Here is an 18,262-nt window from a genome sequence, read left to right on the forward strand (position 1 = left end):
CTTGGTTTGAAGTATTTGATTTCCAGACTTGTAGAAGAGGTGCTTTCTTATGGTAATCATAAAAAAAAACGAAGAAAATACCAATCGTTCTGGAATATCATAAAAGCTAGTCTGGAATTGTCCTTTAATTAATTTAGACAGTTAAAGAGTTAACAAGAGGGCAAATAATAACTGCAATGGATTCATATCCTGAAAACGAAATAACGATATTATAGTTCAAACCCTGCACCCTCCTGTTTTTCATTTTACAGTGACAGTTTCCCTCTTTGAGAACTCCCATAATTTCCAACAGAACACGTTGTAAGCATCATTCATCTCTGCCTTTAGCGACAAACCCATTACATTGCAGCTTCTGCTTGACTAGCTTAAGGCAAGAAAAACCAGACAACTTTTATTTAGCTCATATTTGTATGCTCTGAAGACGTTTGATTAATGACTGACATTTAAGCAACACCTTCTAAATGGCTGGTCTAGAAATAGAAAATGTACACATTACCGCAAGCCAAAACAATAAAATAATTATCTGGGGAGATTCTCTGCTTTTCTGTGATCCCATGCCCTTGATTCTTATTGTTTTCTATCCGCTCGTTCAAAAATGGCATGTGTAATAAAAAAATGATGAACAGCTCAAAAACTGACAAAATGAGACAATTAACCTTGTAACAAATCAGGGAAAGAAAGGTGAGGGGGGCAGGGTAAAAGGCGACGGCGACACACTCGCTGCATGCAAATGACAGAAATTAATTTGAATGATTTGCTCTCTTAGATTTGCTCATGACTTCTCGCTCTCATAATTCGTGTCATTGCTCTTTCCACATGCAGACATAGTCTAATTAATAGCGTGCCTCCTGTGCACCTAGCCAGTGGTAGTATTATAAAGTGCTTTGTTTGACTGCGGAACAGCTGCGCAAAACATAGACAACAAGATCAGTAATGGCTGTAATCCATGTTGAATTAAAGCAATTATGACATGCTGTTTTTAATCATAACAGTCTTTGTCCTGGTCTATAAACGTGTATTAAAATGTTAAAACTGAAAAGCTCACTCCAGTGAGCCATGGCAGGTGTTTTTCTCTCTGTGTTTTGTTGCATTTTCACTTGCAAAGATAAAATACCTGGATTCCTGTAGTTGTCGTAGTTCAGGAACTTTACTTAATTTGTCTCTTTTGGAACACAAAAACCACAGTTGTAAATGTTAATGGTAAAGATTGGAACGATACACAGTGTAAAGTAATAGGTAAATGGTCAATTGGAACGATACAAACACAGTGTAAAGTAACAGTAAAGGTGATAAAACCACGCCCTCCCCTGGAAGATGATGCGTACGTCCAGAGGCCAATGAACTCACTTTTCTGAGCCTAATTATTCAAAAAACTACAGATTTCAGAAAAACCACTTAATGTTGAAAGTTACGTTTTTTTGTGTGTAATTGAAAAAAGCATAAAAAACAAATAAAAACAATTTGATGTCATATGACCTTTAACCACTGGTAGTTAATGAATGTGGGTGTCATTCCTTTTTAAAGGTCTCCCTTCTTGCCTATCAACACTAAAATACAGTGCTGGGGGGAAAAAGGTTCAGCAGTGTTTTCAAATGTCTTATGTTTTATAGACACCAAAACCCCTCTTTAGTGTGGATGATACAGTAGATGCAAATGTAGCAAAAGGTATACTGTATGTTTTCAAACAAAAACACCCTAGTATGAACTTAATAGGTCACTGAAATCTTCTGGCACTGAATGTCTACTCTAGAAGTTCCAAATGTCAATGGTAAGAGATATGAAAAAAATTGGTGCAGTAGAGATAACAAGTCCTACTGGAAGCGTTATGTCTTCTTTCAATATTTTGGGGGGCGTTATTTCGTCTTTCTCTGGTGTTGTTGGTGTTTCTTCCATGATTTTTTCAAATGTTTTCTTAAACTATACACGCATAACAAGATTATGTTGCTCGAATGACTCAAGGTTAAAACATATTAAATCAGAGTAGTAAGATTAAGACATTTATTTTTTTCCTTTTTTCTCCCCAACCCGACCCTCCACCCATTCGAATGACTCTTTCTGTGCTAGTGAGTTTCTGTTATGTTTCCATTGGGATTACAGTTCCGTGCAGCAGTGACTACTTCCGTTACTCGACTTTCGGGGGGTGTAGTTCCAGACTCGCATTCGGAGATTGTGGAATAGTTGCTACGCGAGACTAGCTAGCGTGTGCATGCGTAAAGTTCGGCAAGATATGGGAAGGCAGCTGATCTTAAAACATATTTATTTACTTGACAGATATTCTGTGGGGTTTACTTTTTCTGTTATTTGTTTTCTGCACATTATAATTATTAAACGGGTTAATACTATAATTACTGAGTGTGAAATTAAGTTAAGCGAGCCGAAGGCTTAAAAATGCAAAATGTAAAAAGCTTGATACCCTTTTGCTACACGAAGAAACTAAAGTGAATGAAAAAAAGTTATTTTCATTTCATGCTGTTGGAGAGTAACAAACATTTCAATGTTCCATATTAGCACTGCATGAAGGATTATGTTCCATTTTCAAGAAGGCTCTTTGGCTGCTGTCTCTCGAATCTACCCCATCTCATTCCATCTCATTCCAGTAACTGTGTGTGTGTGTGTGTGTGTGTGTGTGTGTGTGTGTGTGTGTGTGTGTGTGTGCGTGTGCGTGTGCGTGTGTGTCTCGTGCGTGTGTGCGTTGTGATAGGGTGATTAATCAGTACAGTAGCACCTGCCAGCATCTCTTCTCAACATCTCATCAACTCCCAATTTTCACTCAGGATTTATGCAGAACAAACTCAAGCTGGCTTCCCTATTTTCTCATTAAAAATCTCACGAGCTTAGCTTGTAGATGGAACATTTTTGCAATTTGACGTACAACGAAGCACGTCGTAGGGCTTAAGAGTGTAACGTGTGTTGTCCCGACAGGTACATTAGCGGTGTCATCATGTGAGATGTTAACCCATTTAGGCCTGAACACATTATGACGCAATATGTTATGCTTTAAATATAAAAAAATAGCAGATATACAAGCTCACAGCGCGGCACCGAGTGCCGCGCTGCGAGCTTGTAGATCTGCTATTTTTGAAAAATCGTGAAAATTAGAATTTTGACCCGATTCTATAAGTGTCTTTTGAATCTTTTGAAAGATTTTTGGAAAAAACCTATGTTTCTATGTCAGCAATCTGGCCAGCCATCGTAAAAAGAAAAGGTCCTTTTTCCCAAAATGATATTTATTTGGCCACGGACCCGCATCTCAAAATATCTAGTTCCAGGGACCCCCCAGAAGCAAAATTTGAGTTACAACCGTTCGCTTTGAAAATACATTATATTCAAAGATTTGCACACATTTTCACGACTTTTTCAAAAATAGCAGATCTACAAGCTCGCAGCGCGGCACTCGGTGCCGCGCTGTGAGCTTGTATATCTGATATTTTTCACTGGTTAAAGCAGTCAATAATTCTAGGCCTAATGTCGTCCATCAAAGGGCCATTAGATAAGCCTGAGTTACACCGACAGACTGAGCCTAATTCAACGGGAAACGGAAACCAATCCGCTGTGGTCTGAGACATTAAACATTGTCTCGTTTGCAAAGCAAACGTAGCCGTCCATTTTAAAACTCAATAATCCTCTGCAGTGGGCAGTGATAGCTTAGATAGCATCTGTTCATGGAATCGGCTAGAATAGAGAATCGTTACGTGAAGAAGTTGAAAGTTGGCTCCCTGTCTCCGGAATGCGGGTGTTCTTATTTTCCACTCGACTACGCTATGAAATGTGTGACTGACCTTTACAGGTGAATATGTGCACATTTAGATGGATGATAATGGGGTGTTTCAGGTGTCCAAACTGTCTCTAAATATGTCTGTCTGCTGTTGACACGGGTCGTTACAATTTAGGTAGTTGGCAGAAGGTTATCCAGAGCGACTTACTAAGTGCTAGGTTTGGATATAAGCACCATGAACCTTAGTTTAAGTTATCAACCACAGGGTAAGTGGAAAAGGAATTAGTGTGCTCCTGAGTGCAGTAGTATACTAGACGCCACTGTTATCTTAGTCCCACTTCCACCTGCACCCGCTGGGTGTCTGACTATTCCCACCATAGACTGTACAAATTAACTATATATAACTATATTACGTATACTCTACGGTAAATGAAGCCTATTTGGCTAGTGTGTAGTCTCGCGTGGCCAGACTGTTGTCACCCACAATTTACAAATGCTCAGTCTGGGAGACAGAAGTTCTAATCATGAGTGCAAGATAAAGCAGATGTGATGCACCCGCTCCCTTGGTGCAGTAGAGATAACAAGTCCTACTGGAAGCGTTATGTCTTCTTTCAATATTTTTGGGGGCCGTTATTTCGTCTTTCTCTGGTGTTGTTGGTGTTTCTTCCATGATTTTTTCAAATGTTTTCTTAAACTATACACGCATAACAAGATTATGTTGCTCGAATGACTCAAGGTTAAAACATATTAAATCAGAGTAGTAAGATTAAGACATTTCTTTTTTTCTTTTTTCTCCCCAACCCGACCTTCCACTCATTCGAATGACTCTTTCTGTGCTAGTGAGTTTCTGTTATGTTTCCAATGGGATTACAGTTCCGTGCAGCAGTGACTACTTCCGTTACTCGACTTTCGGGGGGTGTAGTTCCAGACTCGCATTCGGAGATTGTGGAATAGTTGCTACGCGAGACTAGCTACCGTGTGCATGCGTAAAGTTCGGCAAATCCGCCATCCACTTGAATGGAGCATTATTCTTTCTGACATCAGCACTGTGGAAACAGCGAAACTAGCGGCCGTTCATGTGAATTTTCTCTTGAAGTCTCTTCCTATAGCGCCTCAACTTGCAAGCCGGATACTGGGCCCTTCCCACGCGTTCCCGCAATGGTTACATTTATGACCGCCCGCAGTTCATGCCTGAATTTTAATAGCATCAAGTCCTGCAATATAGCCATTGGGACCCAAACACAGAAAGAGAGAGGGAGAGAGAGAGACCATTTCAGTACCATGGACAGCGACATAGTCCCTAACAAAAGATCAATGCAACCGAACTTCAGACCTGTCTCCCAGTTGCTGCCATTGTTCGCTCCTATTACTCCACCTTGAAAGTGCAAACTGGGAGATTTAAATGTCTGATCTTAATGACACATTCTATAAAATCACTGAGTGATGCTTGGAGCTGTTAAGCACACTTAGCGGACTGCTTCCTAGGGACTTGATAACCCTGCTAGATTATGTTTGACACATACTGCAAATTATAGCAATTTGGATAATGTTGCCGTTTTTAAATCACTCTCAGCTTCCATTGTATAATCGTTTAATGGTCTGATGATGGCTTTGAGCTTTGGTTCAAGACTACAGCCAATTACCTTCACTAAAATGATGTAGTTTTTCTTTTCTTACAGTTACCGTCAAGTACAGCGAAGTGGTAATGCCAGAATCTTTTATGTGTGACTTTTTATTGGTGGTCGTGCATTGTGGCTGACAGGGACTTTTTGATCTTTCAGTCATTATCTTTCAGGTTAATGGCCAAAGCCAAGGTTTTTCTAATCAAACAGAAAAGAAAGACAGAAAAGAAAACTATACTTCACTTGTAGATATAACGAGATCTTTTCAGTGGTGCTGTTCTCAGCTTCTGCTTCAGTTTTACTTTGGTACTTTGAAGTGCTAAGGAAATGAAATGTTGCTGGTCCGATTTGGCAGAAAATATCCTTAAAAACCGTCTAATTTACAATGTGACGAGATAAAGAAAACCCAGTCTCCAGATATTAAAAGATTCACCACAGCAGGAGCAGTGCAATGAGTGTGTTGCATTGTGTGCGTGCGTGCGTGCGTGCGTGCGTGTGTGCACCCAGCACAGCAGTGGTGGAAAGAGTACAAAGTTTAATTTCTGACAGCTCTTGTCCACAGCTAAATTTAAGTAGTGAGTAGTCTGGTAGGATTCACCTTGAAACATGGGCTGCATATTGTTGTAGTGTTTTTGTTTGGTTTCTATTCTGAATGTTTTGAAGGTTTGCACAGGGCTCTACTTCCTGTATTGTCCCAGCTCAGATTCTGAGCCTGGGACAACTTCCTGGCCAGGAATATCATAGTTTTGGCCCAGAGGTTCTTCTCACCCCCCTAGTGGCGAAAAAAAGAACCTCTGGGAACTCAGATTGAGTAGTGAGTGACACTTCCATTGGGACCCAAATACTTCCTCCAAAAAGTTGTTGGGTGCTCGGAGTGTTGGGTGGGGGGAGTAGTAGTACGAAGGCTCTATGTCCTCCCGGTGGGGGCTCCTCACTGGCAGGCGAGTCAGTAGGACTGTCTGTTTCTTCCGCCATCAGTGTATGAATGCGTGTGTGAATGCAATGCACAATCATTGGAAAACACCATTTACCAGCAGCGACAACATACACATTTGTGTAAGGAGGAATTCATTGGCCAATTAATTTGTTTAAAAATTGTAAACCAATTGTAAACCACCACCAACTTGGATTAAGTTTCTATAGAGTTTAAAGGGATATTCCACTTTCAACAGGGAAACAGCTTATGGGCCTCTCTCCACATACACACACCCATTGTAACTTCAACCTCCATTTTAACCATGATAGATTCATTAAAAACACCCATTATTCTTTCTGGTGACTTATATTACTCTCCTAATACGTGAGCAGGCCGTGTTTTTTCAATAACTTTTTTCATTTATTTTTAATAATTATTTGGGAAAATGGAAAAAATGAAACACAAAACTTAATTATTAAAAATAAATGAAAAAAGTTATCCAAAAAACACGACCTGCTCACGTATTAGGATGGTATTATGAGTCACCCCAAAAGATTTGTGTTTTTAATGACTCTATCATGGTTCAAATTAAGTTTGAAGTTACAATGGGTGTGTGTGGGGAGATGCCCTGGGCCTGGAGGGCCTGGTAACATTTTTTTTTTATTATTAAAGATTTGTTTTTGGGCTTTTTGCCTTTATTGGATAGGACAGTAGGCTGACAGGAAATGGGGGAGAGACAGGGAGTGACATGCGGCAAAGGTCGCCCGGATCGGGAATCAAACCGGCGACGCCGACAGGCATCGACGCCGAAATGGCAATGCCTATATGGTATGCGCCTGGTCCACTAGGCCACCAGGCGCCCGGCCTGGTAACATTTACATCAAATATCTAAATATTGAATCAAGCAAATTAAAAACTGTTCAGGGTGTTCATAAAAGCCTGATTAGACAATAAAATTACCCAAAGTTTTTTTTAAAGTGAAATATCCCTTTAAGTAGTAAAATGATCAATTACCGATATTTGTCTCCACCAGGCGGCCTGGCCGAGACTGTTTTGCACCCTGTCTGTCCGCGTGTCCTATGAACAACTAATCTCTGGCACCGTTGGCTCGATGGCAGTGAAACCAGAAGCAGAACCTTTCACATGGGCCTATTATAGCGTTATTATAGCGCCTACAGGAGGCCAATTTGTGCAAAACACATTTTTGGACACCCCTACATAGTTTCACATCTGGCCCATTCCCACTGGGCCAGATAACAGATAAAAAAATCTCTTTCTCCAGATATTTTTCCATTCAAGTGGATGGTAGATACAGATTAAAACAAATATCTGCCACAGATAAAAAGAATATCCGGAGAAAGAGATTTCTTTTATCTGTTATCTGGCCCAGTGGGAATAGGCCTTTACTCCTACATATTTTGTCAAGAAATCACACAAATCGGGACACAGTATCTCATTAAACGAAACGGGTCGTTCATATTTAATTGATTATAGTTAGATTAACTGTTGTCCCCCCCCCCCCCCCCCCTCTGTTTCACAGCAAATCCCCAACGCCCACAAGGACTGGGTGTGCGCGCTGGCCTACGTGCCCGGGCGGCCCATGCTGCTGAGCGGCTGCCGGGGGGGCGTGCTCAAAGTGTGGAACGTGGACAACTTCACCCCCATCGGAGAGGTCAGGGGTCACGAGAGCCCCATCAACGCCATCTGCACCAACTCCAGACACGTCTTCACCGCGTCCAGGTACCCACCTACGCACACGCCCCGCTCGCTGCCCGCGTGCTCCCACTGCACAGTGTGTGTGTGAGAGTGTGAGAGAGTGTTTACTAGGGCATTCACGAATAGTGATTTTTAGTATTCGAATTATTCGACCTCAAAGTATTTGAATAGTCGAATATTCGACAGGACTGGCCAAACTGTCAAATATTAAGTAAGCAAGAGGCGAACATCTGTGAAAATAGCAGATCTACATGCTCCGTTCACGTAAATGTGGGCTCAAATAATCCAAGTATGACTCTACAGTAGATATGAACATTTTCGCTAGCTTAGCCCCCAGCACTCCAGCTATGCTAGCACTAACGTCTAAACAGAAAATGGATGGGAGCTGGGAAGCTATTACAGGGAAAGGACCTGACGTCTCTTCCGCTTCATGTCAGAGGAGCCATGCGCTATCGATGGACGAGCGGTGACTAGGGAAGGTTAGACGATCGCCGATTTTCAGATAAAAATCTTTTATTTCGTTTTTAATGACCCAGTACGGTAAATTACGGCGCGGCTGAGACATCCTTGCTCAGATGTCCGGTATAAAACGGTTTTAATATTAACTCATTAAAAGCCAACCCCGCGATGTCGCGGGAAAAGTAATAGAGTATCTATAGTGCCATCCACGCGATGTCGCGGGAAAAGTAATATATTACTGTAACGGCGAGTAAAAATACCTAGTACAATGGCCGACGCTCCGGAGACGAAATCCGCGCTGATTTGTCATCATCACGGCTCCACGAGCACACAATAGTCATCCCATAACATTGAGGTGGACGGCCGATCTCATCTTTAATGTCCATTATCTCAAAACTACACTTTAGAAGCTAGGATGGAGGCAGATGCTCGCTTATTTTACACAGTTATAAAAGCTCCCGGTCGGCCATTACACAACTCCACGTGGACACGCATCGGTTCCGGCGCACGATCCGATGACGTCAGACCGGAAGTACTTCCGGTCTAGACTTCTGGCCTTCAAAATAAGACAGCGGCCGTTAATGGGGCCGGGAGGGGGCACTCTGGACCCCCTAATCCGTTAATGTCCTGGGCTCAGAATGAGTTAAGTGGCTCCCCGTGGCTTGGAAAGTGTTAAGAAATGCACCCACCAGGGGCATTGACAACTCATTCTTATGACTTCCTATCTAGCCAAGCTTTATAAACTATATCTTTTTTAAAGAGAAAACAATAAAAAAATAAAAATAAGCGAATATTCGACTTCGGTGAACAACGTCGAATAGTGACTTTGATATTCGAATATTTGGTGAATGCCCTAGTGTGTGTGTGTGTGTGTGTGTGTGTGTGTGTGTGTGTGTGTGTGTGTGAGAGTGTGATAGAGTGTTTACATGCATTGGTACATGAGGTACAAATCCGGAGTGTTAATTTATTGACCCTCAACAAGTCAATTTCCTGAGTGCTCATTGACCGCACAGGTCCATTTGGTACCCGTCCAGAGTTCAATGAACACTAGAACACATTACAGTGCTGTTCATTATGTCTGCTGCTACCTGAGGTGTGTTCCTCTAGAGGTCTGCCGCATCACAACACCATGAGATAATGTGTTTGTCTGCTGTATATTGTGGATTAGAGCAGTGGTTCTCAGCCTGTGGGTCGGGACCTCAGACTGATTAACTTAATGTGCATGTTTAAGTGTATAGAGAGGGTATCTACACATTCTAATGTGACAATTTAAGGACTTTTTAATACTTCTAAAATTACAAATTAAACATTGGCCAAATTGTCAAATATTAGAGGCAGAAATTGTGAAAATAGCCGATCTACATGCTCACAAGTTGCGAGGCGTTGTGAGCATGTAGAAGATCTGCTATTTTCAAAACAGAACGTGTTATTCAAAATGTAATGCCTCAACTCTTAGTGCTCGTCAGGGTGTGGGGCTCCCCAGTTAAAATATGATTGTTTTGGGGGTCGCGGCCTGAAAAGGTTGAGTACCACTGCATTAGAGGGCTATTTTCATTCTCTTCTTCTTGACCTCTGCATTCATTTGGTAGTTTTCTCCCTTACGTCCTTATTCAGCTGAAGCGGACTCCTGCCTCCATAACTTATTCTCCTTCCTGTGTGTGTGCATTTGCTCGAATGCTGTCCTTTTTTTTCCGTACTACTATCGTACTATTTACGATTAACATATTTTCCTTCTTGTCTGACCTCTCTCTCTCCTCTCCTTTCCTCTCATCCATATAATGTCTCCCATCATCCTCATCATTTTGTTCTCACCCCCGTTCTCGTCCTTTTTATTATCTTGCCTTCTCCACGGGCAATTTCTCTCTTGTCTGCTTTCACCTATTTCGCCTCTATCGTCTTTTTTTCCTGTGCATCTCTTTTTTTAATTCCCCTCTTCTCTTCTCTTCTCTTCTCTTCTCTTCTCTTCTCTTCTCTACTCTACTCTACTCTACTCTACTCTACTCTACTCTACTCTACTCTACTCTACTCTACTCTACTCTACTCTACTCTACTCTCCTCTCCTCTCCTCTCCTCTCCTCTCCTCTCCTCTCCTCTACTCTACTCTACTCTACTCTCCTCTACTCTCCTCTACTCTACTCTACTCTACTCTACTCTACTCTACTCTCCTCTACTCTACTCTACTCTACTCTACTCTACTCTACTCTCCTCTACTCTACTCTACTCTACTCTACTCTACTCTACTCTACTCGCCCCTCCCGTCCCCTCCTGTTCTCCATCATGGCTGATCCAGTGACTGCAGAGTGAAGTTGTGGAGCTATGTTCCGGGTCTGACCCCATGTCTGCCCCGTCGGGTCCTGGCCATCAAGGGCCGAGCCACCAGCCTGCCATGACTGCCTCTTCTCTGCTCACCAACCCTACCCTCCTCCTCCTTTAGGGTATTCTCACTAACTTTCTCTGTTCTATTCTCCAACCCTACCCTTCTCTTCTCTTCTTTTAGGGCAGTGGTTCTCAGCCTTTTCAGACCGCAACCCCCAAAATGATCAGGGTTTAACCCCACCCTGACGAGCACTAAGTGTTGAGGCATTACATTTTGTGCAACACGATTCTATTGTGAAAATAGCCGATCTACATGCTCACAACGCCTCGCAAACGCGATTTTCACAATTTCTGCCTCTAATATTAGACCATCTGGCCAAGGTTTAATTTGTCATTTTAGAGGTATTAAAAACTTTAGAAATGTGCAGATACCCTAGATACACTTTATGATGGTTTGTTTACTGTTGAGTGAGAAAACATTGTTGCACATTAAGTTAATCATCTGGGTACCCCCCAACATAATTTGGGGACCCCTCTGGGGGTCCCGACCCACAGGTGGAGAACCACTGGCTTAGGGTACTCTCACTAATGTTCTCTTCTGCTCACCAACCCTACCCTCCTGCTCCTCCTCCTCCTCTTTTCTTTTCCTTCATTTTTTTCACCCCCCACATTATGTTTCCTCCTCCCCTTTGTATCCTGGTTGTTGTCTCCACCAGCCGAAGGCTGAGGGGAGAGTATGTTTTCCCCTCCGTCCGTGTGTCCGTGCGTCCGTCCGTCCGTCCGTGCGTCCGTCCGTGCGTCCTCGCAGTTTGTGAGCGCCTAATCTCAGTCGCCGTTGGCCCGGATGCTGCCAAAGTGAGCACACACACTCCCTGGATGCCAATCTAGAACCTCTGCCCTAAATTTTTCAAATGGGCCTTTTCTAGCGCCACCTAGTGGCCGATGTTTCGCGTCCGTGCGTCCTTGCAGTTTGTGAGCAGCTAATCTCAGTCGCCGTTGGCCCGGTCGCTGCCAAAGTGAGCACACACATTCCCTGGATGCCAATCTAGAACCTCTGCCCTAAATTTTTCAAATGAGCCTTTTCTAGCGCCACCTAGTGGCCGATGTTTGCAAAACACATTTCTGTGCCCTATTCTTACAGATTTTGTCCAAAAATCCTACAAATCGGTAGGCAGTATCTCGACAGTCATGTGATCGACACGGATCTGTCCGATTTTGCATATTCCATCCTGATTGGCTAAGATTGGCTTCCAAAGTTTGTAGGATTGCGTGCGTCCTCGCAGTTTGTGAGCAGCTAATCTCAGTCGCCGTTGGCCCGGTCGCTGCCAAAGTGAGCACACACATTCCCTGGATGCCAATCTAGAACCTCTGCCCTAAATTTTTCAAATGGGCCTTTTCTAGCGCCACCTAGTGGCCGATGTTTGCAAAACACATTTCTGTGCACTATTCTTACAGATTTTGTCCAAAAATCCTACAAATCGGTAGGCAGTATCTCGACAGTCATGTGATCGACACGGATCTGTCCGATTTGGCATATTCCATCCTGATTGGCTAAGATTGGCTTCCAAAGTTTGTAGGATTGAGCCGTTTTGAACAAAATGCCTCAAATCACAAACGCAAAGTGCAATTATCATGAAATCGCGCACACACGTTCCCACTAGGCCGAGGAAGAAATGCCACGTATTTTTTTTTTAAATCAGCCTCATGGTGGCGCTATAACAGGCTGATTTGTGGTTTTACCTATAACTCCACCGATCAGTTCACCAGGACGCACGGTCTGGTGGAGACCTGTGCTCGGAAGAGCACTGCTTCTAGTTGTGTTCTTTGTCAGCTCTTGTTAAATTACAATTCCTCTGTTTAGTCAAAGCCCCCTTTTATGTGAATCTCAGTTTGGCTTTTTTTTTTTTCTTTCTCCCGTCTTCTCTCGTTTGCATCTCACTTCCCATTTGTTAGGAACCCTAAATCAAGGCCTAAAACTATGGTAACTGTCCGGCCTGGGCCGAGCCTCGGGCCGGCCCAGTTAGGGCCAAGTTAGGGCCCAGTTAGGGCAGGCCTTAATTTTCAGGCCCGTTGAGAACTCTAGTCCTAGAACTAGTGGCATGTGAATTTGGCAGGAAGCTGACGATTAAAATGGGCGAGCTGGGAATTGAAGTACATTCTGTGGGGAAGAATAACTTATTTATTGCAAAGTTCCTCATGCAATTAATTAAACGTTTCTTTGTACCTTTACTAAAAGGTGACTCATCATGATGGCTAGTGTGGAGATGAAGAGAACAGAAGTGTGTTTGATTTGTGCGTGCGTGCATGCATGCGTGCGTGCATGCGTGCAATACAGGGGAGAGTGAACAGTGTTTTTTTTATCTTATTTCTATGATATTATGTGCAGGATGTACAATGGGATACAAGACAATCTTATTTTGTCTACATCTTATGTATCTACAGTATTTGCCTTTTGCTTTCCTCTCTAATTTCTCTCATTCTCAGGTACCATATGCATGTAGATACTGTATTTTGTATTTTGTTTTTCTTCTTTGATCCCCCCCCCCTTTCGCTTTCTTTCTTCTATGGAAAATAACAATACGATGGGAGCGATGCATTAGAGAACATGTACGAGTTGAGAGGGAATTCCTTAAAATTGTTGCCACTAAATTGTCTCTCTGAAAAGAGAAATCATTTCTTTACACTTAGAGCCGTGAGAGCATGGAACAAACTTCCAGAGGAATAAGTGGTCCGGGCTCCTACAGTCAATACTTTTAAAAATAGACTTGACACAGATTGTCTGTACAATTACAGTGCTGACTTGTGCATCATAGACTGGTGAACCAAGAGATGTTAAAACATTTTAGTGGAAAAAAAAGAAGAAAAAAAAGGAATGAAAAACATTGTCTATGTCAGTGTTTCTCAAACTTCTACATTTCAAGGTTTCCCCTTAACTCTGACAGGGTACAAATGGAACCAAATGGACCCGTTAGGGTTCATTTGGTTCCATTTGTACACTGTTACAGACGTGTATGGGTCAATTTAGACCCCCTAAAAGGAACCCACAGAGTCCCTGGAATCCACTTTGAGAAACACTGGTCTTTTCTTTTTTTTTTCTTTTTTTATTAAGCTTATGCAGATACAGGCTTTATGAAAAAGACATTCAAAGAACCTATCATTGATCTGCAGCTACTCAGTCAGGGGTATATAAACTGATTGTTTGGTGATTAAATGTCCTTGAGCTTTATGGGATTACAGTCACATATTGAGGAGGTGTCTGTTCAGCCTCTTCTTAAAGGCATGAATACTGCTTGGTCTATGTTATGTATTTTATGTATTGTGTGACTGTATGTGGGATACATTTGTGGGCTGGGTTGGGGGGGGGGATGTAGTATGTGATGAATTGTTAAAGTATGTTGAATCTTTTTTAAAGAAATATTTATATTGTGAGTCTGGCGTAGAGGATGTTATCCTGTACCAGAATTGTTTCAATAAATAAATACATACATTTCAATACATTTCAATAAATGTCAGTATTTTCAGAATGAAGCTGACTGTGATTGTGCTCCCTCCTCACAGTGACACCACGGTGAAGATCTGGCAGGCCAAGGTGTGGAAGAAGAGGTGATGAAAGGAGTGGCGTCTCTCTACTACTGCTGACCTCTGACCTCCACGGCCCCCAGGCCACGCTGACGTCCTGAAGGCCTACCACTGCGGTGTTTTTAATTCCTGCCTTTTTGAACATGCACACACTAGAGGAAAAATGTGCTAAAAATGCCAAATGGAGTACTATTTAACAGTCCGTCCGTCTCTCCGTCTGTCCGTACCCCCCTTTTTTCTTTTGTTTTATCCAGCCAATCTGAAAGTGCCATTTAGATGCGATCGTATTTGGACAGATTAACCCTCCCCCCAGATAACAGATAATCCCATCCCTCGATAGGATACCAGCGGACGGAGCAATTTCTGTTCGTGGCAGATAAAAAAAAAAAAAACACACTATTCAAACATTTACAAAAAAGACAAAAAGCTAAGAAAAGAATAAGTGCCCTATGTGTATTTATTCACCAGTGCTTCTGCTTTGAGCGAAGCCTGCTGCTCCCACGTTTGGCCGAGTGTGTTTGTCCGTATGAGCACGGCACAACAGCTGCAAGCCACCCAGCGGTGGTGCTGTTGAGCAGCCTTGAAACTGAACGGACAGGGATTTAAACGTTGTTCCTCTTAGTTCATAGATAGCTTAATGAAATGAACTCATCAAAGGCACCGCTCACTTCACACTGGGTGTGATTTATTATTTGTTAGCAGACAGAAAGTCCCATCAGGACAATGTGAGAGACATGAGTACTGTACAGTCAGCTCATAATGTCATGTTATTCATGTGATGAAGGAACAGAACTGTAAAAGAATAGCGGATTGTAACGGCCGCACAATCGTAGCTGCCCATGCCAAACATTTGTTGTGGACACATAAATAGACTGACGTTTGGGACAGACTAGGCTTTTGAAGAGAAAAGTCCTTTTGCACAGCACCGACAGAGAGCGACAGCTACGTCGGACTTGAATAGTCCGACGCAGGGGGAGTTACAAAACGTTTATTGATACTAACATTCCGGTCACTCCGGACCTTCATCAGGCATCAGGGACTTGGTGGTGACCGAAGGAACAGATTAACTGGCCCGGAGCAACGAAGGAACGCAGAGGAAATCCCCGTTTTCTGACCCACTAACGACGTGCTTGTGTTTCTCCTGTCAGGACCGCTTGCGTTCGGCTGCGTTCAGCGCTGCGGCTGTTCAGAGACATTGGAGGAGCGTATATTTATATGCCTGGCAAAGAAAAGCAGGTAGACTTTTTGATTTGCACTTCGGTGAATGAATGCCATGCTCATTGATCGGGACACTTTGGGGTGTTTCTGGGAGGTGTTTTTAGTGTCACTGGAGTTCTTCGACGTACAAATGTTTACCCTGCAGTCTCTCTTTACACAAACATGTACTCAAACTCGACGCTGTGAAACTGTCTGGTTTGTTTTGACATTTCACGACCTGCCGTTTTGTCGGTTCTGATCATAACCTCAGCCCAGACTCTTTCATTCCGTTCCATCCTCTGAAGTCCTTTCTTGGAACTCGCTGACGTTAACAGTTTCGTTTTATCCCTTGTTTATTTCTTTTTCTTTTTCCTACCTCAGTGTACAACAAACACCTGGTGCTTTTGACATTTTTGATGTCTTCATTTTTGATGTATTTGTGTGTGTGGGTTTCGTTCATCTCTGGAATGGAGTCAACCGTGGCTTTGTTGTTGTTGGCGATGCAGCAGCGCTGCCTTTATACCGGGCTGCCAGACAGAGTGCTGACCCTGCACTCTGGGAAAGCCCACAGGCAAGCCAGGGCCAATAACGAACGCACAGTGAAATAGCGGCGGTCCAGGTGGAAAAACCACCGTAAAGCTCCTTGTCTGAGCGTTATCTCTGCACTGTGAAGTGCTTACTGTAGCAGGAATAAGAAACACCCCCTGGGTCTGCACATCACACACTCGTACTTGTGTGTGCTCTCTCTCTCTCTCTCTCTCTCTCTCACACACACACACACACACACACACACACACACACACACACACACACACACACACACACACACACACACACACACACACAGGGGTGTCACAAGGGGGGGAAAGTGGGACTGAGCTACTAGGGCCCAAGGTGGAGGGGCATTCATTATTTTATACTTTAGCTATTGAAAAATAGCAGATATACAAGCTCGCAGTGCGGCACCGAGTGCTGCGCTGCAAGCTTGTAAATCAGCTATATATAAGTCGTGAAAATATGTGCAAATCTTTGAATATATGTATTTTTAAGTGAATATTTGTAACTTAAATTTTGCTTCTGGGGGGTCCCTGGAACTAAATATTTTGAGATGGGGGTCCGTGGCAAAATACATATCATTTTGGGGCTCCCTCACATGAAAAAGAATTGAGCACCACTGACATAGAAACATAGGTTTTTCAAAAAACCATAGAAGGATTTGAAATATTCAAAGACTCGCACAGATTTTCACGATTTTTCAAAAATAGCAAATTTACAAGCTTGCAGCGCGACACTCGGTGCCACGCTGTGAGCCACTCGGTGCCGCGCTGTGAGCTTGTAAATCTGCTATCTTTCTGTAGTTAAAGCACAAGATAATGCGTAATAATGCGTTCCCGGTCTAAATGGGTTAAACCCCTCCCCCTATGAAGAACATTAATGGGGGGCCCGCAGTGAAATCTTGTACCCAGGGCTCAGAATTTGGTGCGACACCCCTGCACACACACACACACACACACACGCACACACGCACACACACACACACACACATACACACACCTCTAACAACTACCTTTGTGAGGCATTTAGGCTCCACTGGGGCTAAAAGTGCCAGATTATTATCTGTACGATGCTTCAGTATCGGGGCCAAAACTCCCCCCCACTAAAGCTATACACAAATGGGGGTGGGGAGCCCTCCTCTATCCTGCCTCTGTACTCCACAGTTTGGCCACGTACAGCATGAAGCTGTGTTGCCAACCGTGTGTGTGTGTGTGTGTGTGTGTGTGTGTGTGTGTGTGTGTGTGTGTGTGTGTGTGTGTGTGTGTGTGTGTGTGTGTGTGTGTGTGTGTGTGTGTGTGTGTGTGTGTGTGTGTGTGTGTGTGTGCGTGCGTGCGTGCGTGCGTGTGTGTGTGCCTCTCTTCTCCAGCCAAACCCATCTCTCTGGGAGGCCAGTTTAATTAGAGATTATACTTTTTTTTGTTTTCGTTTGTTTGTTCATGAAATCATTATTTTCTAACGCCAATGTGTTTGCTGTCAAACGAGATCTGTATGCCTTTATTAGCCGAGAAAGGGTTGTATGTGCATACGTTACATACCCCAGACATGCATGTACAGTATGTGCCCTCGCGTACAGTATGTGTTTTTGGGCTCTCTGTCTTTGTCTGGACAGAGAGCCTTTTCCTCACTGCCTTGATTTAGAGTCTCATTGTCTTATTGAAACATATTTATCATTCTGGCAAGACTCCCTTGACACACTCGCAAGCAAGCACACACACAATTCAATTCAAAGGAGCTTTATTGGCATGAGAAAACATACTTTTACATTGCCAAAGCAAGTGTCAAAACAACACACGCACGCACGCACGCACGCACGCACGCACGCACGCACGCACGCACGCACGCACGCACGCACGCACGCACACACACACACACACACACATTTACATACAGTAGACAGAAATAACCCCAGGCTTAAACGCAGCAGATCCATTATTTTTTTCTATTGACTCGACACTCACTCTTTTCTAAATGTTTGAGAAGAACGGGTATTCTTATTGATTTCAATTTATGATTTCAGCCAGTCCTCTTTAAGTGAAAGATAACACCGGCGATTGTTGAAGAAACCCCATCTCCTGGTTGTTCCTAGAGCCCCTTTCACTTCACAAACTCCTGAGTGTAGGTTATCTTTCAGACTTGACGTTGAATCATTTACCACAACCAAGATTATGTCTATGTTCACGGTTGTCT

At 43.1% G+C, this 18,262-nt stretch overlaps 1 protein-coding gene across 1 annotated transcript in view; it reads left to right on the top strand.

Annotated features, from left to right (window-relative positions):
* Positions 1–16,202, top strand: part of kif21b (kinesin family member 21B) — a gene marked incomplete at its 5' end in the record, with an annotated part of 91,784 nt that extends 75,582 nt beyond the window's left edge. Inside the window, 2 exons of the mRNA XM_080728116.1 lie at positions 7,794–7,993; positions 14,303–16,202. Coding sequence (XP_080584242.1) covers positions 7,794–7,993; positions 14,303–14,351 — 249 coding nt within the window. The 3' untranslated portion in view covers positions 14,352–16,202. The remainder of the gene's footprint in view (positions 1–7,793; positions 7,994–14,302) is intronic.
* Between the last annotated feature and the right edge of the window lie 2,060 nt (positions 16,203–18,262).

Source organism: Nannobrachium achirus, assembly GCF_963921795.1.
Source record: "Nannobrachium achirus genome assembly, chromosome: 6".
NCBI lineage: Eukaryota > Metazoa > Chordata > Actinopteri > Myctophiformes > Myctophidae > Nannobrachium > Nannobrachium achirus.